Source organism: Plutella xylostella, chromosome 8, assembly GCF_932276165.1.
Source record: "Plutella xylostella chromosome 8, ilPluXylo3.1, whole genome shotgun sequence".
Classification (NCBI taxonomy): domain Eukaryota; kingdom Metazoa; phylum Arthropoda; class Insecta; order Lepidoptera; family Plutellidae; genus Plutella; species Plutella xylostella.
In genome coordinates, this window is record NC_063988.1 from 10333804 (window position 1) to 10355363 (window position 21560).

General features: G+C 46.6%; 2 protein-coding genes and 1 long non-coding RNA gene across 4 annotated transcripts in view; 2 read left to right on the forward strand and 1 right to left on the reverse strand.

Annotated features, from left to right (window-relative positions):
• LOC125488493 (E3 ubiquitin-protein ligase Ubr3-like) overlaps nucleotides 1-10137 on the forward strand; it is a 59167-nt gene extending 49030 nt beyond the window's left edge. Inside the window, exons 19-22 of the mRNA XM_048622579.1 lie at nucleotides 7556-7658; nucleotides 8051-8145; nucleotides 8673-8832; nucleotides 9932-10137. Coding sequence (XP_048478536.1) covers nucleotides 7556-7658; nucleotides 8051-8145; nucleotides 8673-8832; nucleotides 9932-10137 — 564 coding nt within the window. The remainder of the gene's footprint in view (nucleotides 1-7555; nucleotides 7659-8050; nucleotides 8146-8672; nucleotides 8833-9931) is intronic.
• Nucleotides 4920-5451, reverse strand: LOC125488887. Its single transcript, XR_007266554.1, has 2 exons — nucleotides 5167-5451; nucleotides 4920-5053 (listed from the first exon to the last, which is right to left on the reverse strand). It is a non-coding gene; the product is annotated as an uncharacterized LOC125488887 (long non-coding RNA).
• LOC125488886 (E3 ubiquitin-protein ligase Ubr3-like) lies at nucleotides 9936-20293 on the forward strand. Of its 2 annotated transcripts, XM_048622635.1 has the most exons (11): nucleotides 9936-10067; nucleotides 10239-10455; nucleotides 10914-11069; nucleotides 11715-11892; nucleotides 12430-12551; nucleotides 14316-14535; nucleotides 15284-15550; nucleotides 16762-17033; nucleotides 17333-17539; nucleotides 18713-18847; nucleotides 18982-20293. In XM_048622635.1, the coding sequence occupies exons 2-11, from the start codon at nucleotides 10297-10299 to the stop codon at nucleotides 19081-19083; spliced, it is 1818 nt and encodes a 605-aa protein (XP_048478592.1). In that variant the 5' UTR covers nucleotides 9936-10067; nucleotides 10239-10296; the 3' UTR covers nucleotides 19084-20293. The 2 variants fall into 2 exon arrangements, with proteins under 2 accessions (XP_048478592.1, XP_048478591.1); XM_048622634.1 differs by lacking the exon at nucleotides 18982-20293 and having other exon boundaries at nucleotides 18713-18970.
• The last annotated feature ends 1267 nt before the right edge of the window (nucleotides 20294-21560 follow it).

A 21560-nucleotide genomic window follows, 5' to 3' on the forward strand; every position in this document is an offset into this window, starting at 1 on the left:
GGCCGCTTTCAACTAGGCGACCCAGGCGTCCGTGTATTCCGGGGAACCTCGATCCGCTAGTAGGCGACCCACAGCGTAGGGAGGACGGTGTTGTGAGCTTAGTATGCGTGAATAGATACTTAAGATAGATATAGGTGCGGGGAAGGATCTCGGGAGCGGACTGGTCACTCGTCGGAGCAGGAGGTGACGAATGGTGGCCGGGCGGCGGTCCGGCGGCTATTTATAGGCGGGTCGCCCCGCGCCCCTTGTATTCTCCGCAGTCGCCTGTGTGGTGCCCCACCTCGACCCGCGGGCGCTCTTGTGGCTTCGGTATGTGGGTAGGTGCGGTGGATGGTTTGGTAACGGCTCGTTACATTCTCCCCCCTCAGCAGGAGAATTTTTACCTGGTAAAAATTCACAGGTTATGTAGATACATACAAGAAAAAATAAAGAGAAAGGTGCATGTACTGGTGCATTTGTTTACAACAGGTTCCTGCTTTATCATTTGGATTAAGGATACATTTTATTTACTTAGATTTATTTCAGGTTAATTTACATTTTGTAATATTGTTAAGATTGGTAAAAAAAAACAAGATTACAGGTAAATAGATAATGCAATACATGAGCACTTCATCCTTGCTTGGTGCAGGTAAAACAGGGCATTCGGTTTCAGGTATATTCGGGGTTCTTTTCTGTATAAAAGATGTGAATATATTGCTTTTGCAAGCTATGAGCAAGGATAAAATGTATGGTTGGTTTTACTTACATTGTAGGCTATGTATGTATAACTTATTGTGTATTGATATACATTTTCCTGGTAATTACATTAGGTATACGGTTTCAGCTTTTCGGTTTTAGATTATTTACATTGCAAATAACATAAAATTTATACGGCATGTGCCCTTGCGCTGAAATTTACTCGGTCGGTTTGACACTTGACAATTAAAATTCTAACCTGTGTACGTTCACAGAGTAACGTATTGGGCTGCGTTCAAAAACATTACACTCCTTATTCTAAGTCTGATCTACATTTTGCTTGTGACTTGGATGCAAAAAGGTGGATGTTATAAGTTTAATATTATGTCTGTGTGTCTATTATTTACTTATATTATATTAAACTACGGACGGACGGTGTAAAATGTGTGCATTTGCGTTTACATTTTTACCTATTTCTATATTTTTAATACAGATTGTGGTTTTTCGGTTGTATATCAATTTAATTACAAATTATACATAATAAGGTTTATACGGTACGGTACGGAATGACTAAGTCATAAATATATAAAATGTTTTAACTTTTTACGGCTATTTGTCTTCAATCTTCATTATGTTGATGATTGAGGGTAGATTTGGAATAATCGGTAAATCGTTCGGCATCGCATGAGTACCGCGGCTAGGCACATCTGGCGATGGGTGATGACGTCGTCGGTAGGTTATTACTGCTTCGGTTCGGTGGAATTTGGCTGCGGCGAGTTTGATGAAGATGATTTTAGTCGTTCTTTGTATTTTTTCATATGATGAAGAACATCTTTGTACATCCCGGGCCAATAATATGTTTCGGCAATGCTTTTTAGGATTTTTCCCGTGCTTCGGTGGCCTGTTGTTGTCGGTTCATTAAGGTGTTGCTCGATAATCGACCTTCTTTTCACTGTCGGAACGCATATTTTCCACTGCGATTGTGAATTGATCTTGACCCCGTACCTCGGATTTACAATTCGTTTATGGAGTGAGCCGTTTTTGATTGTGAATGTTGGGTCATTTTCAGGTGATTTTCGGGTTTCGGTCATTTTCCTCTCGAACCATCCTTTTCGTTCCTGTATTGGAGCTGTGTCGGGATATCTTGGTATGGTGGATGTTGTTGGTTATGTTTTTTCTTTTGCTTGCGGGATTTTGACTTTCTTGGGATGTTGATTATATTATTGTCTGGTGGCGTTGATTCTGGTGCGACGACTTCGGTGACTTTCGGTGTATTTTCGGTGTTGTTGTCCCAGGTTATTGTGGCTCCTGCCTTTTTTAGGAGGTCTATGCCTATGATAACTAGGTTTGGCGGTGAATAAGCTGGTAGTACGAAGAGTTCGTGTGTTAATTTTCTCTGCCGTATCTCGATTTCTGGGTCTATTTTGAGTTTCACGTCCATGACTCTGCCATCAGCGACGGTTACTCGCATCCCTACGACTTTTTCAGTGTCGGCGTTTTTCGAGTTGTCTTCATAAATGTTTCTACTGATGTAAGATCTGGTGGAGCCTGTGTCGACTAGAGCTCGGTATGTGATGTTCCCTATTTTTACGTCTTCGAAGATTCGGTGTTCTGTTCGGTTTTCTTCGGCGGTTATGTTCGTGTCTCCGAACTTGGTTTCTCTTCTGCAGCAGTTGCGCGTTAGTCTCCCGAGGACTCCGCATTGGCTACAGAACAGTACTTGCCTGCCCCGGCATTCCTTGTGTGAGTGGCCTGTTTTGCCACAGTTCCAACAGCATGTGGTCCTGTCGTATTTTTCGTGAATTTTACGCGGTTCTGGTGATCTTTCAGGATTAGTTTTCGGTGTCTGGCGGTGTCGGTCTGGTCGGTGATTCCACTGTTGAGATGAGGATTCTTCTGTGATCTGCTCGTACTCGGCTGCCTGTCTTATTAATTCCCCGAGGCTGGTGAAGTCTTGCTTCTTGATGTAGTACTTGTAGTTGGCATTCATGTTTTCGTAGACTCTTTCTTCTTTTTCTGTTTTGGTCATTTTTCCGTACCTTCTCATCAGGGTTTGTATGTCGGTCAGGTAGTTGACGAAAGATTCACGGTGGTGTTGTTTTCGTGCGATGATCATCTCGAGCAGGTTTTTCTCGTATCCCGCCGGGTAGAAAAAGAGTTTGAAGTCTTCTAAGAAGTCTTCCCACTTTTTCCAGTTGTCAGAGTTGTTCCTGTACCATAACAGCGGTTTACCTCTTAGTACTTTAGGTAGTACCTGGAGTAATCGGTCCTGCGGGACGTCACCTGATGACGTCAGTTCATCCAAACGCTCGATGAACTCAACCGGGTCGCATGCGGTGTCGAACGAAATATTCCATTCCCTCACGATGGATGACAGGTTCAGCTGGCTCGCGGTTCTGGTCTGGTCTTCGGATGTCATCTCGAAGGACTCCTCCTCTTCTTGTCTGATGTGGTCGGACAGCTGCTTCCTCAGCTTGTCTACGGTTAAATTTACGGTCGGTAGCTTCCTCTCCCTGCTTTCCCTTATTAATTCCTCTTTACTAAGGTTATAAATCCAAGAAGTTGGCATTTGATGCTGTATATTTACCTACTATAAAACGGGGCCAGTTTGTAATCGGTTACTATAACTTAAATAAAAATGACCAACAAAAAATTATCTGCTCTTTACTTTTGAATTGTAATTTTTGTTAAACGGGGTCGGTCGGTCGGTTGTCGGTCTATTTTTAGAACGATTACGGGCGGGTAGATTGTTAAGTTGCACGGTTAGTCGGTCGGTCGGTTATTTCTAATGATTAACAAGTTTTTACGGGGGGCTAAATAATATTAAATATTGATGAGAATTAGTGGATTTTACGTTGGGCGCCAAATGTAATGTAGCAGCTCAGCAGGAGCTGGTCTGGATCACCGGGGAGCGACCCCTGGGCGAGTCGACCTGCCTGGCCTTCCCCGAGAGTGGGGGTTGGGTGCTATATTGTAATGTGGTACTTACCCTTATGACTAATATCCCTAGTGCTTAGGGCTGGTACCTACCTAATAACTCTCAATTAATACGTACCGGGAAGCGGTCTTAGACTAGCTCAGCTTGGCGCCGGCCTCTGAAGGAGTGCCTGGTCGCCTGGGGGATCTACAATGACCGTGAAGCGGTCCTAACTATCCTGATCTTGATCCTGAGGCCCCTGGAGGGAAATAACCTCGGTAGGTGTACGGGGTGAGAATTAATAATGCCGATTAATTAGTGTAACACAATTCAGGCGGCACTGGACCCGCTTTATTTACAACCAGGTTAACTTATATATCTAGGGTACTTACAGCTTATGTACTTAATATTAACACACTACACAAATGCACAAATACTTATCACGGCTCTTGATATTTATTTATATTGGTCGGGCCCTGAAGGGGCCTACGCGGATGTTCCTATCTTAATAAGGGGAAGGAATACAGGGTACAGGAGGTCGGGCGGATACCGGTGGTACGTGTGGATTTGTTCCAGGATTTGTGGAGTGTATTTGTGTTGATAAGAAAGTGTGGCTGAGGGCCGGTGTGTGTTCAGCGATTGTATAGTTCGGTACACGGCCGCTTTCAACTAGGCGACCCAGGCGTCCGTGTATTCCGGGGAACCTCGATCCGCTAGTAGGCGACCCACAGCGTAGGGAGGACGGTGTTGTGAGCTTAGTATGCGTGAATAGATACTTAAGATAGATATAGGTGCGGGGAAGGATCTCGGGAGCGGACTGGTCACTCGTCGGAGCAGGAGGTGACGAATGGTGGCCGGGCGGCGGTCCGGCGGCTATTTATAGGCGGGTCGCCCCGCGCCCCTTGTATTCTCCGCAGTCGCCTGTGTGGTGCCCCACCTCGACCCGCGGGCGCTCTTGTGGCTTCGGTATGTGGGTAGGTGCGGTGGATGGTTTGGTAACGGCTCGTTACAAGTTCTTCCTCTTCCTTTAGGACGTGATTTACACATTTCGACCATTGTTTGGCTCCGATTCTCGCAAACCCTTCGTTTAATAAAGTTTTTATTTCCGCCATTTTAAAAGATTTATTATTTCTCCCAACATAAGACTTAACCTGTGCCCAAATGAGCTCAATTGGGTTGAGTTCGCAGTGGTAGGGAGGAAGGCGAAGCACAGTTACTCCTTTCGATGCGGCGAGCTCGTCAACGTATTTTAAAACATATTTTTTTTTATCAAATTTTGTGAGTAACTGTGCTTTTATTTCCCTTGTTTCGAAAGCTATATTTTTGCTTCGTAACCATTCTTGTATAGCATCCTTCCTCCAGCTCATGTTGGGCACTCGTTCGAGTTGGCGAGAATGGTATGGAGCATTATCCATTACAATTACAGATCCCGGCAGAATTTTGTCTAAAACCATCTTAAACCTGAAACAAAAAAGATAATTTTCTGACATAATGTAATTTTATATTATAATAATATTAATTTTATATAGTGTTATCATAAATACTTATACAAAAATACACAAATGAAACCTTACCATTTCTCAAAATTATGAGCATCCATTTCCCCGTGATAATCGCCATCTGACTTTTTTGCTTCAAAAACCCAATCTGCGCCTTCTAAAAAACCATCTTCATTCCCTATATGTGTGATAATCAGCCTCTTTCCTTTCTGAGGATTTTTTAAGCCACTTGAAAGGCCTCCCAAGAATGCCTGTCTACTACTCTTGATGTCATTATCCATCCACACATAATTGCAGGTGTGCCCTAAGTTAAAAAAATGTTTTAAATACATAATTATGTCAATAAAAACATTGTTTATATTTAAAATTAAACAAACCTGTAACCTATCACAATTTAAAATAATGTGTGGAATAAGTATCTTATCTATAACCATTATCTCAAACCAATGTTTTTAAGCAACCTGCGGAACACAAAAAAAAATTAAGCATTTAAATAAATAAAAAGCTCTCACCCTCATTAAGCCATGTTTCATCCAAATAATAAATCTTTTTATTTTGCTCTCTGTATTCATCGATTTTCAACAAATAATTCACCCTCCAAATTTGTAAGTCAGGTCTATCTAGCAAAATGCTTTTTCTTGATCGCTTGCAGTATGTGAAGTTTAATTTCTTCAATATTCTATACATTGTACCGAATGTAAAATTTGGTAGGCTGTCATCTTCATTGACTGCTGTAAAAATTTTGGCAATGGTTGGCAATTCCCCATCATAGTAAAATTTATGAACCTTTCTTCTTATTGCAGATAAGATAAAATCATCTAACTTATCAATTATGGCTCGATTTGCAGGTCTCTCCTAAAAAACAGACTGAGAATATTAAATGGCACAAATCATAACATAAAGTAAAGCTCAAAAGATAAAAAAAAAGGCTGGCTAAGTTAATATTATAAATACCTTAGGCTGGGGTACTTCTTGATTTTGTGTGTAATGTTTCATTACGTCACGAACAATATATTCTGAGACGTCCATTATTTTTGAGGTGGTTTTATATAATTCCATTTTTGATGGGTATGTAGGAGAGGTTTTCTCCAAGTGATTATAAATATTCACCAAAAATTTTTTCTCCCTTTGCGATAACTGTTTTTTAACAGCCAATTTTCGTTTTTTGACCGGCGGCGGCGCCGGCGGAGCAGTCCCCGACGCACCTGGCTGCGGCTCGCTCATTAGGTATAATCTTAAAAACAAATATAATTGTACACACATACATTTCAGTAATTGTGATCTATTCAAATAATTTGTTACGAGGGCAATACAATATTAAAGTGCGTCTAATAGATTTCCGTTGTAGGTAATAGATCTAAATCATTCTTACCTCCTGATTACTCCTTGAGAAATAATACCAATCGTATGCTAAGTATATCAAAGTCCGTGATGCCGTGCAAAGGTCGTCGTTCCAAGAAAAATATGTCCAGACAAATCGTAAAGCAAAACAAAAGTCCAAAATGAGAATGCAAAAACGTAGAAATCGGAAACAGAAAACGGAAACAGAAAACACTAATGCACAGCGAACCCACACAACAGTGAATGACTGTGAATGACAATTTTAATTGTCAATTTTTAAAAACTAACCATTATTTTTATGGCTTAGGATACAATCCTTTTTGGATAATTGTATTAAGCTCTTGAAAAAAAAAAATTGTACGTATTCAAATAATATTAAATTAAAATAATTTTGACGGCCGAATGGCGTAGTGGTTAGTGACCCTGACTACTGAGCCGATGGTCCCGGGTTCGATTCCCGGCTGGGGCAGATATTTGTTTAAACACAGATATTTGTTCTCGGGTCTTGGATGTGCCCGTAAAATGGCAATAGGCTCGCCCCCTATTACATTGGGACTAACATACACTCTGGCGAAAAGTGGGTGCAGCAATGCACCTCTGCCTAACCCGCAAGGGAGTACATTAGTACAAGGCGTGAGTGCGTGTTTTTTTTTTTAATAATTTATTAAATTTAATATAAAAGATAACGAACAACACTAACTTTTCAATGACTTATAGAGTTCGATGAGTAAAAAACTAAGATGACAGCTTGTCAAATACTTCGAAATTTTTACGCTACAAATGTTTTAACAAATTTAACTTATAAATACAAGTTAAATCGTGTTGAAGATAATGTGAAAACAATGGTGCGTTCGTTGAAATCAGACTATGTTCATATTTGATCGTCAAATGTATGTGATTACGGAGTAATCGTGACTTTTTGGTTTGTTTACATGATTGTTGGTTTCTATTTCAAACGACTGTAGGTAAAAATTTGCTGTCCGCCAAAAAATGTCCACTCAACTAATGCTGCGCCTTTGGCTATAGCTAAGGACACTGCAGTTTCAGTGGAGGCCTCTTTAGTAGTGACGCACGCATTTATGGTTTTTGCAGCAACTAACCACAATTTCTTTCCATCCCCCAGTTTGGTCCCGAGGAGGCGCACATGGACAGCCTGGCGCTGGCGCTGCAGGACGAGGGCATGGACACCGACGACGGGGGGCGTCCCACGCCGCAGATACAGTACGGTGAGTGTAGCGCCAAGACTGTCGAGAGACCGACAGCCGACTTCATAAGTCTGGACCGATTTACGATACGATACTGGCCCGATACATGGGAGGGTTTAAAAGGGATAGTCCAATATTTGAAAGCTGCATACCTTAATAATAAACTAAATAATCTCAAACACTAATACTATTGGTACCAGCTGTGGATGACTGGCTTCTGATAATGACAATTTTTGCAGCTGATGGTTCTCTCATTTGTTCAAAACAGCATAAGCTAAAAAACCAACCACAAATACAGTTTATACCAGTTGTAGAATAATTACGTGCTAAGTAATAATGATGATGACTATTTCTACACTTGTTATTTTTTCTCCTCTCCGAATACTTCAAAAACCCCCACATGTTGTCCGCAGACGTGTCGGACATAAGCCCGACGTGGAGCGTGTCCCTGCGCGAGCGCCGCACGTCCGAGCCGGCCAGCGAGCAGCCGGCCACGCCGCCGCCGCAGGTGCGTTATATTTACTATCAAAACCTGTACTACAGGATGTTGCAAAAAGGGTACTTATACTAAGCCGAAAAGGGGTGACTCAGGGGGTCATTCTGAACAACTTTTGTTCTACGAGTTTAGGAAACCCCTTTCGGCTTAGCATACCCTTTTTGCAACACCTGTAGACAGCTGTACTATCTACACTACAGTAACTTATCCAGAGGTTAAGCTTGTGTTGCATTCAAAGTCAGTCCCACACAGCTTTATCTATCGCTTATTTCAACTATACGTTTCAACTATAGGGCACCATGGGAAGTGACGAACTCTAGATTCATTCTAGTGCCGATAAAAAGAAGAAGAAAGGTTATATATTTACTATGCTACATTATACAGACTGAGTTACTCAGGGTTTTTAAGTGGAGTATAATACTACTGAGGTAGTCAGGGAATGACAAGGAGCTACTGTCGCATAACTCTAAGTATTCTTATTATAAAGTATAATCCGGGTAAACTCCGGGTGAATCATTTACATCTCTTAATCTCAGCAGATGTCGATCGAGCAGTCGCCCGAGCAGTCCGAAGACCAGTCGATCCCCGTGAACGAGTCCATCATATCGCTACTTCTCAAGCTACACTCGCAGCTGTCGGGGCGGCTAGACTCCTTCTCATTGGACGATGAGCCGCCGCCGACGGATAATGAGCATATTGGTTAGTATTGAATAAATTTCTGGTTACTGAAATGTCTGTGTCTCTAGGGTATATATATATAGTAAACTGGTTTTGTGGGTCATTGTTAATTGTACTGTGTTTTTTATGATTACTTAATAAATACATTAATAAATAAAAAATAAATATAAATAAATAAATAAATAAAATAAATATGTGGGGACATCTCACACACGGCCACCCGACCCCAAGCTAGGCAGAACCTGTGTTATGGGTGTCGGACAGCTGATATATCTACACAAATACATAGATAGATAGATACTAAATATAAATATCAACACCCAAGACCCGAGTACAAATATCTGTCTTTAAACAAATATCTGCCCCAGCCGGGAATCGAACCCGGGACCTTCGGCATAGCAGTCAGGGCCACTAACCACTACGCCATTCGACCGTCAATTCTATATATTATACATCTGTAGGGCGATCCGGAAAAAACGCAGCACATTCTATTCGATAGTCTATTCGAAAGTGCTGTCAACCTGTCAACAACAAAATGGCGGTGTATTGCGGTGTACAGATTTGCGAAAGTTTGACAGCTATCATTCCATAGGTCATTGTCAGAATAATATCATGTACTCTGTGGTCATTCTTTTCGAAACTCATTCGAAAGGTAAAAAGTGTTCGAAAGTGCTGTCAAGTTGACAATAGTCGCACTCGAATTCGATTCTATTCGTTAGCTCGAATTTTCATGATACGGGTACTGGATATTTTTTTGCTGTGGATGTAGAAAGTATGAGGATAATTTATCAGCGTTACTAGTTTGAAGTGTCTTCACTTCATTGCTACAAGAATCAACATTACTGTTGAGTTATAATTTACCGGTATTCAGTATTCCTTACTGCGGTTTTTAAACAACCCTACTTATCAAACGTGGTAACTACTATCACAGAAAAAGAAAGAAAACTGAAATGATATTAATTTTGTAATATTTAAGATTTTTTTTTTCATTTTTCGTTTGTTTACCGTACTATAACGCTCTCTTCTGTTAACAAAGCTCACGGTTTTCCAAATCTATGTGTCTGTAAATTGTATTGTAATTTTGTAAATAAATGTGCTTACCTTAATCTTTACCCCCCAGGCGACGGCACGCACTTCACGGGGCGCCTGCTGCGGCGGCTGGGCGGGCTGGACGCGCGCTGCGCCGCCGCCATCCAGCGCGCGCGGCGCTCGCTGTGGCCGCACGTGCGCGAGAAGCAGCACGAGCAGCAGGCCAGGTGTGTATCCCCTCAGCCGCCGCGCCGGGTGTGTCACCTCTCAGATGACAATGCACGCTGCACTGCTTAAGCCCGGTCAGGTTTTAATTATCTATCAAAACGGATAGATTAGGAGCCGTTTTGTGAACTCAATATTTTTATTCGTGCCATAAACTCCACTTCCCATTCCAGAGAGCGCCGCGAGAAAGAAGAACGAACGCGGCGCGCGCGCGAACGCCAGCAGCAACTCATGGCGGAGTTCGCGCTACGCCAGCGCCAGTTCATGAGCGCCATGGAGCTGAGCCAGGACATGGAGCGCGAGATGGCGTGGCAGGAGCCCACCACGGACGACTGCGTGATCTGCAACCGCGCCGCGCCCGACCCGCTCGCCAGGGTCGTGCTGCTGCAGGTGCGAGCCGCTAGGTGGCGCTGTTTGTAGTTTTATTAGGTCGCTATGAGAAGAAGGCGCTTAGTGAAAACAACATTTGATGTCCGAATGAGAGTTTTCGGTCTGCATTCGTATATTATAACTTATAATATAGGTTATTATTTATAACCTATGCCCCCAGTACAAGCGATTGCAGCTTTTTGAGTGTAAACCTTATTTCTCAACTGTATACAGCTTGGGTTCACCTTCTTTATACAAAAATGCGTATACTTCTTTATGATATGGTGACTTCCACCCTTTTGGCTCTTCAAATCAGAGTGGACATCTGGAGAGGTGGATACTAGTCACGGATTATTCTTACAACATTCCTTCTGTAATTCGCACCTGTATAATAGAAAACGTCCTCTCAACAGGCATCCTATATTTCGCGAGTTCTAAAAGTTATTCCCTATTACTAACTTTCCATTCTCTCCCTACAGTCCACATCAGTGCTCGGTCACCGTCGCCTGGCCGACAGCCCGCGCTCCCTCGCGCTCTCCGAGGCGGAACTACCCGGCCTGCAGCAGGCCACGGAGACCACACTCGCGGCGCACCACTACCGCCAGCACGACCACCTGCAGCAGCACTTCGCACAGGTAGCGGCATCATCATCATCATCACCAGCACTCTTCAACAGTGTGAGCGTGCAGCATAACGAGGCGAGGCCACCGAGACTACGTCACACTGACACTGAACACTACTTGATGTTTCTTACCATCTATAAGCTATTTTTCATACATATGCTCACGACTGTAATCCCCGAAGGTGTAGTCAGAGGTGATTGGCAAGCGAGTCACACGCTTTTCTCCGTACATTTGTACTCACGTGATCGGTCGCGAGCCGTATCGTCGTTTTTGAATGAGTACAATGCACTGAAGTTGTCGGGTGTCGGGTATCCGACTTTCAGATGTTTTCAAGCCGCCCGAAGGCCTCTGACTAGGCTTAACGACTGCTGCCGCGTTAGCAACCGAAAACCACGGCCTAACGTGCCGTCCGAAGCACGGAAGCATCCAGAAAACAACCACTTGAAATGCCATTGGATGGGTGACCCGTGCCATATATAGCTAAACTTCAATATCTTGTGCGACCTTATAGATCTATTGTGACTCCTCTTATTTTCTCAAATCTCCAAGTCAAGGACTTTTATAAACCTGACGATCCCACCGGGTCTCATTGTCTATTTGCATCCCATGTCTATATACATTCCCAGATCCCACAACTAACCCCCACCCCTTCCACAGGAATCCTGGGTGCTCTCAGTGTCCGTGGGCTGGGAGGGCGGCGTGCACGCCACGTCGTGCGGCCACGTGCTGCACGTGCGCTGCCTGCACGCGTACCTGCGCACGCTGGCGCAGCCGCCGCGGCGCGCGCTGCACGTGGCCGGCGGCGAGTTCCTGTGCCCCGTGTGCCGGCAGCTGGGTGAGATAGATTTAGAGACATAAAGAATAGACCTGGTGTCTAAAAGAAAAAAAATACAGCCATAAAGTATACACACTAGCAACACACTGAAAATCGCATAACTCATGAATGGCTGAACGAATTTTGATGAAATATAGCTAAGAACACTCGGGGTAACGTTACCTAAGTCGCTAAAAAAAACAAAACGAAAATCGGTTCAGCCGTTTCATAGCTACGCTACCCGAAACAGATATACACATATACAGACGCACAGACACGTTAAACTTATAACACGTCTCTTTTTCCTTCGGGTGTTAAGAATAACAGCCATAAAGAAGCGACACAGTAAAAAGAATGAGAGCCAAGAAGATGCAAGGTTTTATGTCACATGATGTTGTGGCTGAAGTTGCTAAATTATCATGTGTGCACGATGCATCGATGTGATGTTTGCACCTTTAGGGACCGTATGCAAAACTGAATCGGTATATTATCGAATAGGATGCGTATAGGATTACTCTAGAAGCATATCATTACTAACCCCTGCCTTTCCCCCAACAGCTAACAGCGTGTTGCCGGTCTCGCCGGCGCCGCCGCGCCCCTCGCCCCGCGCCGCGCCGCCCTCCCCCGCGCAGCTGCAGGCAGAGATACTGCACATGCTCGAGATTGAACCGCCGCCGCTGGTTAGTTTATACAGCTGTGTAGGATTACATGTAATGCTAAAGTTTTAAGCCTAATGTTAGTTCGCATAGTTGAGACAGTTTTTCATACGTGCGACTATGCATAATGTATGAAAAACTGGCAAAACTATGCGAACTAACTTAGTTTAGCTGGTAGTGGACGCTCGGCTTTATAGTAAGCCGAGTGGGGGGTGACCTAGTAACCCGAAAGACCGACATAGCCAGTAAAATCTGTACCTGAAGAGGTCGTGGCCATTTATAAGTATTTAGGTCCGCTGGACCGAATACCTTGCCTAAGACCGGTGGCCGGTGAAGAAGGCCTAGTATAGTATGTTGTAGTGTAGTATGTGTGTAAACGTATAGATATACATGATTATGCTATGCTTCGTATGTAACCATTTTATGACGCAATTATACTCGAGCTTCAAACCAATTCGGACGTTTCACTTAATCCCGCCACCGAACCTTAGATGGCGACCCTGCCAGGATTCTTGAGGCCAAATCTATTTACTGAATTACTATACATGATAACCAAATTACATTTTTCAAGTGTGTTATCTATGTGATGGGCGCGAGACGACTAGCGTCTGCGCATTGTTCGCTACTGGAAGTTACTAGAAAGCTGACATTGCAAAACGTGACTATAACATGTGTCGCTACATCACTTCCTTCGTTTTTCAAAATTTTTGTCAAAAATTTTCAAGTACAATACGTAATACCTATGTTACAAAAGCCTCTCTTACGGAGCTTTAAACTTGAAACATACAATATCAAACAAAACAGAAATCACAAAATTACATTTCAATACTGATAGAAAATTAACAAATCAAACTTATAAATCACACAATAAACCACTCGGTATAACTACGTAGCACTCTGTTCACTCGTGACGCGCTTATCACATTCCGCTGACCGTGCAAGATGAACGCTGCTACCTCGGTTCTGCGAATCCGACCTCGTGTGTGATTGAACCATGTGGGAATTTCCGATCTAAAAATAGCTTCTTTCGTTGCACCTCTCGTCCATCCTGGCGGGAACTTCCATGAGGACCCTCGAGTGAGCCTCCGCGTGGGGGACCAGTCCACTATGCTCCAGCTCGGCAGCCTCGCAGCGAGGAAACCGCCCAAAACTCGCTAACTCCAGAAGCGCCGATTACCGCCCGTTGACCTTCCGTCGTGAACGCGCAATCGTACCTTCTATGTGTTCCGCTCGTCCAGGTTCTGACTTTACAAGAAAGAAGGTCCTTATACTGTAGTAGAAGATTTAACACCAAATGTAAAGATTGTTAAAAATGGAAAAGAGGAAATTTTGCATAAGAATCGAACTAAGCCTTATGTATCTTAAATAAACAATAACTGTGTGTCTTAAAATATGTAAAAAAAACCATGTATCTTTTAAAAAAAAAATGAACCTGTAATATTCATTTTTTTTATTTTTTGTAGGGTGATGATGTAGTATGTGTGTAAACGTATAGATATACATGATTATGCTATGCTTCGTATGTAACCATTTTATGACGCAATTATACTCGAGCTTCAAACCAATTCGGACGTTTCACTTAATCCCGCCACCGAACCTTAGAGTAGTGCTCCTTGGGAGTGAGGACTTACCAGAAGTGGACGATTACGGGCTAATAAATATCAAAGTTTCTATTTTCCTATTTTAGTAATTTAAACCATAAATACATACGTCGCTAAACGTTTGTTAACCAGTTCATCAGCGTAACAACATTAAATATTCCACCCTAATCAAAAATCTATTCCACAGACGCCCTGCCGGCTCTCAGAAGCGATGGGCAAAGCCATGGAGGACATGACCGCCACCGCCGGCATCAAGATACGCCAGCGCTACGGGGTCACGCCCGCCGCCATATTCACCTTTGTGACCTCGCTCGCAAGGACTAATTTAGAGTGCGAGCTGGTGCAACGTGGAGGGGACTTGGTGATGAGGCCTAATCCGCGGTATAAGCCTAGGAATGATTGTATAGGTGAGTTTATTTAGACTAATATTACCATAATTGACGAAAGTTGCGTAATTGTAAATGTAAATATGGCTAACATGATTCTTATTTAAAATCAAAGAATAAATTCGTTCAAAGGAACATAAATCACAACTATTTTTAGATTACGTTTTATACTAAGGGGATGAAATGAAATGAAAAAGAAGCCATAAACAACATTCTTTCTAAGAGCGGTGGTAGCTCAGTCGGGTAAGCGCCCGCTTCTCACGCCAGAGATGCGGGTCCGAATCCCGGCGCTGACATGTACCAATGAGTTATTTTAACTTAAGTACAATGTATACCATCGCTCTTACGGTGAAGGAAAACATCGTGAGGAAACCTGCATATCTAGATCTAGCACATCTAGATATGTGAACCCACCAACCCGCAGTGGACCAGCGTGGTGGGAAATGGTCCAAGTTTAGGAAGCCAGTTTAGACCTTGGGGATAATATGCACAAAGGTTCCATTCGAGAGAGCCAGGTGCAGGTACCTACACCCACACAGAGAATAGAATAGAATAGAATAGAACATTCTTTCTAATAAGATAAAAAGAAACAACGGGGCCAAAATTGTCCCAGGGCCCAGGGTACTGGTACAGAGGTACAGGGTACACTCCTTGTTACAGGGGTATAATTGTTCAATTGTAATAATATTTCTTATGAATAATCTTGAGGACATTTTGTCTAGGTTCTCAACACAGTATACACTCATAACCCAATCCACTTCCCTTCCAGTCCCCCTAATGGTCGTCGTCGGAACACACGCCCGAGTCATCCGCAGCGCCGGCGCAGAACTGGGCGCGGCGGCGGCGTGGCGCGCCCTATGCCCCGCCCCCACACCCCCCGCCCCCGCGGCCTCACCCCCCGCAGCCCCCGAGCAGAGCCTGGCGCCCGCGCCGCAGCCCGAGGCGCGCCCGGTGCCGCTGCTGCTGAAGGACCCCGTGGCCTTGCTGATGCACTTTGTGTTGTTGGCGCCAGAGCACCCGCCGTATATTGAGCCTGGTGAGTTTTGCGCTTTAGAGTGGAATAACACTGTTTTAAGCACGGTTTATAAGGAAAGGTTACCTGTGTGAGCGTGAGGGCACTATTACTGTGCGCGTGTGACAGAGACAAATAGGTCTTCTACTAGCTTTTTGGTGTGGGATTGGGTGGTTTAACAGCTATAGGTATTTCACGAGATAGCGCAGTGTAGAGGCTATGCGGAAAATCAGCTCGCCACTATGGACAGAACACTGTTTAGTGCGAGATATTGTGCTGGCGCGGGGGCGGCGGCGTGGCGCGCTCTGTGCCCCGCCCCCTCACCCCCCGCGGCCCCCGCAGCCCCCGCGGCCCCCGAGCAGAGCCTGGCGCCCGCGCCGCAGCCCGAGGCGCGCCCGGTGCCGCTGTTGTTGAAGGACCCCGTGGCGTTGTTGATGCACTTTGTGCTGTTGGCGCCTGAGCATCCACCGTATATTGAGCCGGGTGAGTTTGTGTGCTTCAGAGTGGAATAACGCTGTTTATAAGGAAAGGTTACCTGTGCGAGCGTGAGGGAGACACATAGGTCGTCTACTGGCTTTTTGGTGTGAGATTGGGTGGTTTAACAGCTATAGGTATTTCACGCGATAGCGCACCTTATGTAGAGGCTATGCAGAAAATCAGCTCGCAACTATAGACAGAACACTGTTTAGTGTGAGATATTGTGCTGGCGCGGGGGCGGGGGCGTGGCGCGCGCTGTGCCCCGCCCCCTCGCCCCCCGCACCCTCCGCGGCCCCCGAGCAGAGCCTCGCCCCCGCGCCGCAGCCCGAGGCGCGCCCGGTGCCGCTGCTGCTGAAGGACCCCGTGGCGTTGTTGATGCACTTTGTGCTGCTGGCGCCAGAGCATCCGCCCTATATTGAGCCGGGTGAGTTTGTCATAGCTAGAGAGAGGAATAACAGTGTTTAAAGCACGGTTGCAACAAGGTTACTGTGCGAGCGTGAGGGAGACACATAGGTCGTCTACTGGCTTTTTGGTGTGAGATTGGGGGGTTTAACAGCTATAGGTATTCCACGAGATAGCGCAGTGTAGAGGCTATGCGGAAAATCAGCTGGCCACTATAGACAGAACGCTGTTTAGTGTGAGATATTGTATTTTGGTGCAATTTCAACCACTTATCCACCAGAGCTTATTTATACATGTCACATTTCATGACATATTCAAATTAATAATGATCTCAAACAATCCCTTTCCACCCACAGAACACTTCAACTGCATAATCCAAGCGCTGTACGACCTGACGTACCACCAGATAGTGTGTCAGTTCATCGCGTCCACCTCAGCCGAGGGGCGCGCGGCTCTCGCCGGAGGGGCGTCAACGGCGGGGGCGCCAACTGGAGGGGCGCTGAGGCAGGCCGCCAGAGTGCTGCTAGGGGCGCTGGCGGGGTCAGATCTGTTCACGGAGGATGGAGCCCCGCATATGCTGAGCGGGGAGCATCAGCATCATTTGGATATTGCTAGCATGGAGAGTGAGGTAAGGGTGAAAGTGTTAGTAAAGTAAAATTGTATTCATAGAAAAGTTTTTACAACTTATTTTTGGTTGCGAAATAGGTATAAAAATTGAAAAATTCATGAGTACGATACGATAGCGCTAGGCCTTGATTAGTCGAAGCCATTGCAACATTTTTTGGAATTTGCAAAAAAGTGTGAAAACTTTTTATATAGCGGACATAATTGCACTTAGTGATAACCTCCACCACCCTGTTTTATTTGAAACATGACTTTCTTTGCCACTTTAAACCAAATAACCTAACAATTCCATCTCTTCCACAGCTACAACAACTCCTACTCCCGTTCCTGCGCATCTCTGCCCTCCTCCGCCACCATCTATACAACGTGCCCCTCCCGGACATCCTCACTCCCGACCAGGAGTACCCGCTGCTGATGCAGTACTGCGGGGTGCGCGGGGGGGGCGGGGGGGCGCCCGCGCGCGCCTGGGCCCGCGAGCTGGCGCACGCCGCCAACAGGGGGCAGCTTGTGGTGAGTACATGTAGGGAGACTATAGTAGTGATGGCACCACCTGTATATAGTAACCCTGCTGGAGATCCAGAGGCAGCTTGTGGTGAGTAGACGTAGGGAGAATATAGGAATATAGAATACAGAGTGTTGCAAAAAGGGTATACTAAGCCGAAACCAGCATGTGCAGCATGTTATATTATCTAAGCCCGAAAAATTGTATAAATTTCCATAGAAAGTATGTTGGTTGGTCACGTGACTGTTAACTATGGAGAATGTCTTTTTTTTTTCGCGAATTTTGAAATTCTGATTTCATTTTCGGGCTTAGATATACCATGTTGCATATGTATAGGTTTCGGGTTAGTATTATATAGGAATATAGCTGCAATAGTCATGTCATATAACTGGCACCATCTATACAACGTGCCCCTCCCGGACATCCTCACTGCTGACCAGGAGTACCCGCTTCTCATGCAGTACTGCGGGGTGCCCGAAGGGGGTGCGGGGGGGCGCCCGCGCGCGCCTGGGCCCGCGAGCTGGCGCACGCCACGTTGCATCACCATGTATGGAGACTATAGTAGTAATGGCACCAACTGTACAACGTGGCTCTACCAGATATGGCAGCTTGTGGTGAGTAGCGGGTGTATATGAAGAGACTGACTTTAGGATATATTAATGTATGTGTACAATCCTAATATAACTTGAGCGATTGACAAAAAAATTGAGCTATTCTAGGTTGTCACCATGGTGAGAGGATTTATTGCAAGTCAGATTAGTGTCAGTCGTTGACTGACGGCCCATAATATCTTAAAGAGTAGGTACTTAACCAATAAAATTTATGATCTGCATAGCGATCACGAGGACTGTTGACTCAAGTCGATAGCGTAATTCGATAGCAATTTGTATGACATTTTGATCAGCGCCCCTGTTAGTAACATTAGAAACTAATAAAACGCATAGAATATTCTGTGACTTACCTATCGAATTACGAGTACTATCGAATTACGAACTAGTTATCGCTATGGTGATTCCGCTAATTGGTTGGCGATATCCAATCGTACATGTTCACACATTACGATTAGCATTTTTAGATCCAGTCATTCAATTCGTGCATGACGGATGCTGCTATAACTTCTACACCATCCACTCTTTCTCTTTCTTTAAACAACTAATCAACATGTCATCTCTCGCCCACAGGTCCGCCGCATCCTGCGCTCCCTGCACCTCTCTTTCTCCCCCCCCTCCCTCCTGTCCCTCCCCCGCGACTACGACCGGCTCTTCACGTACTACCACTCCCGAGTCTGCCTGCAGTGCGGGGCGGTGCCCAAGGAGGCGTCGGTGTGCCTGCTGTGCGGGACGCTGGTGTGTCTGAAGCAGGCGTGCTGTCGGCAGCAGCAGGTGTGCGAGGCTGTGCAGGTACGTGGGGTGTATTGAAGTATTCTGTTGACGTACTACACTACAAGGAGGCGTCGGTGTGCCTGCTGTGCGGGACGCTGGTGTGTCTGAAGCAGGCGTGCTGTCGGCAGCAGCAGGTGTGCGAGGCTGTGCAGGTACGTGGGGTGTATTGAAGTATTCTGTTGACGTACTACACTACAAGGAGGCGTCGGTGTGCCTGCTGTGCGGGACGCTGGTGTGTCTGAAGCAGGCGTGCTGTCGGCAGCAGCAGGTGTGCGAGGCTGTGCAGGTACGTGGGGTGTATTGAAGTATTCTGTTGACGTACTACACTACAAGGAGGCGTCGGTGTGCCTGCTGTGCGGGACGCTGGTGTGTCTGAAGCAGGCGTGCTGTCGGCAGCAGCAGGTGTGCGAGGCTGTGCAGGTACGTGGGGTGTATTGAAGTATTCTGTTGACGTACTACACTACAAGGAGGCGTCGGTGTGCCTGCTGTGCGGGACGCTGGTGTGTCTGAAGCAGGCGTGCTGTCGGCAGCAGCAGGTGTGCGAGGCTGTGCAGGTACGTGGGGTGTATTGAAGTATTCTGTTGACGTACTACACTACAAGGAGGCGTCGGTGTGCCTGCTGTGCGGGACGCTGGTGTGTCTGAAGCAGGCGTGCTGTCGGCAGCAGCAGGTGTGCGAGGCTGTGCAGGTACGTGGGGTGTATTGAAGTATTCTGTTGACGTACTACACTACAAGGAGGCGTCGGTGTGCCTGCTGTGCGGGACGCTGGTGTGTCTGAAGCAGGCGTGCTGTCGGCAGCAGCAGGTGTGCGAGGCTGTGCAGGTACGTGGGGTGTATTGAAGTATTCTGTTGACGTACTACACTACAAGGAGGCGTCGGTGTGCCTGCTGTGCGGGACGCTGGTGTGTCTGAAGCAGGCGTGCTGTCGGCAGCAGCAGGTGTGCGAGGCTGTGCAGGTACGTGGGGTGTATTGAAGTATTCTGTTGACGTACTACACTACAAGGAGGCGTCGGTGTGCCTGCTGTGCGGGACGCTGGTGTGTCTGAAGCAGGCGTGCTGTCGGCAGCAGCAGGTGTGCGAGGCTGTGCAGGTACGTGGGGTGTATTGAAGTATTCTGTTGACGTACTACACTACAAGGAGGCGTCGGTGTGCCTGCTGTGCGGGACGCTGGTGTGTCTGAAGCAGGCGTGCTGTCGGCAGCAGCAGGTGTGCGAGGCTGTGCAGGTACGTGGGGTGTATTGAAGTATTCTGTTGACGTACTACACTACAAGGAGGCGTCGGTGTGCCTGCTGTGCGGGACGCTGGTGTGTCTGAAGCAGGCGTGCTGTCGGCAGCAGCAGGTGTGCGAGGCTGTGCAGGTACGTGGGGTGTATTGAAGTATTCTGTTGACGTACTACACTACAAGGAGGCGTCGGTGTGCCTGCTGTGCGGGACGCTGGTGTGTCTGAAGCAGGCGTTCTGTCGGCAGCAGCAGGTGTGCGAGGCTGTGCAGGTACGTGGGGTGTATTGAAGTATTCTGTTGACGTACTACACTACAAGGAGGCGTCGGTGTGCCTGCTGTGCGGGACGCTGGTGTGTCTGAAGCAGGCGTGCTGTCGGCAGCAGCAGGTGTGCGAGGCTGTGCAGGTACGTGGGGTGTATTGAAGTATTCTGTTGACGTACTACACTACAAGGAGGCGTCGGTGTGCCTGCTGTGCGGGACGCTGGTGTGTCTGAAGCAGGCGTTCTGTCGGCAGCAGCAGGTGTGCGAGGCTGTGCAGGTACGTGGGGTGTATTGAAGTATTCTGTTGACGTACTACACTACAAGGAGGCGTCGGTGTGCCTGCTGTGCGGGACGCTGGTGTGTCTGAAGCAGGCGTTCTGTCGGCAGCAGCAGGTGTGCGAGGCTGTGCAGGTACGTGGGGTGTATTGAAGTATTCTGTTGACGTACTACACTACAAGGAGGCGTCGGTGTGCCTGCTGTGCGGGACGCTGGTGTGTCTGAAGCAGGCGTTCTGTCGGCAGCAGCAGGTGTGCGAGGCTGTGCAGGTACGTGGGGTGTATTGAAGTATTCTGTTGACGTACTACACTACAAGGAGGCGTCGGTGTGCCTGCTGTGCGGGACGCTGGTGTGTCTGAAGCAGGCGTGCTGTCGGCAGCAGCAGGTGTGCGAGGCTGTGCAGGTACGTGGGGTGTATTGAAGTATTCTGTTGACGTACTACACTACAAGGAGGCGTCGGTGTGCCTGCTGTGCGGGACGCTGGTGTGTCTGAAGCAGGCGTGCTGTCGGCAGCAGCAGGTGTGCGAGGCTGTGCAGGTACGTGGGGTGTATTGAAGTATTCTGTTGACGTACTACACTACAAGGAGGCGTCGGTGTGCCTGCTGTGCGGGACGCTGGTGTGTCTGAAGCAGGCGTGCTGTCGGCAGCAGCAGGTGTGCGAGGCTGTGCAGGTACGTGGGGTGTATTGAAGTATTCTGTTGACGTACTACACTACAAGGAGGCGTCGGTGTGCCTGCTGTGCGGGACGCTGGTGTGTCTGAAGCAGGCGTGCTGTCGGCAGCAGCAGGTGTGCGAGGCTGTGCAGGTACGTGGGGTGTATTGAAGTATTCTGTTGACGTACTACACTACAAGGAGGCGTCGGTGTGCCTGCTGTGCGGGACGCTGGTG

Excerpts from the sequence above, each read along its gene's own strand:
- LOC125488886 (XM_048622635.1), top strand. The coding sequence starts at position 10,297 with ATGGCGGAGTTCGCGCTACGCCAGCGCCAGTTCATGAGCGCCATGGAG. Across the intron at positions 10,456-10,913 it reads CCAGGGTCGTGCTGCTGCAG|TCCACATCAGTGCTCGGTCA; the intron begins GTGCGAGCCGCT and ends CTCTCCCTACAG. Across the intron at positions 17,034-17,332 it reads TTGCTAGCATGGAGAGTGAG|CTACAACAACTCCTACTCCC; the intron begins GTAAGGGTGAAA and ends TCTCTTCCACAG.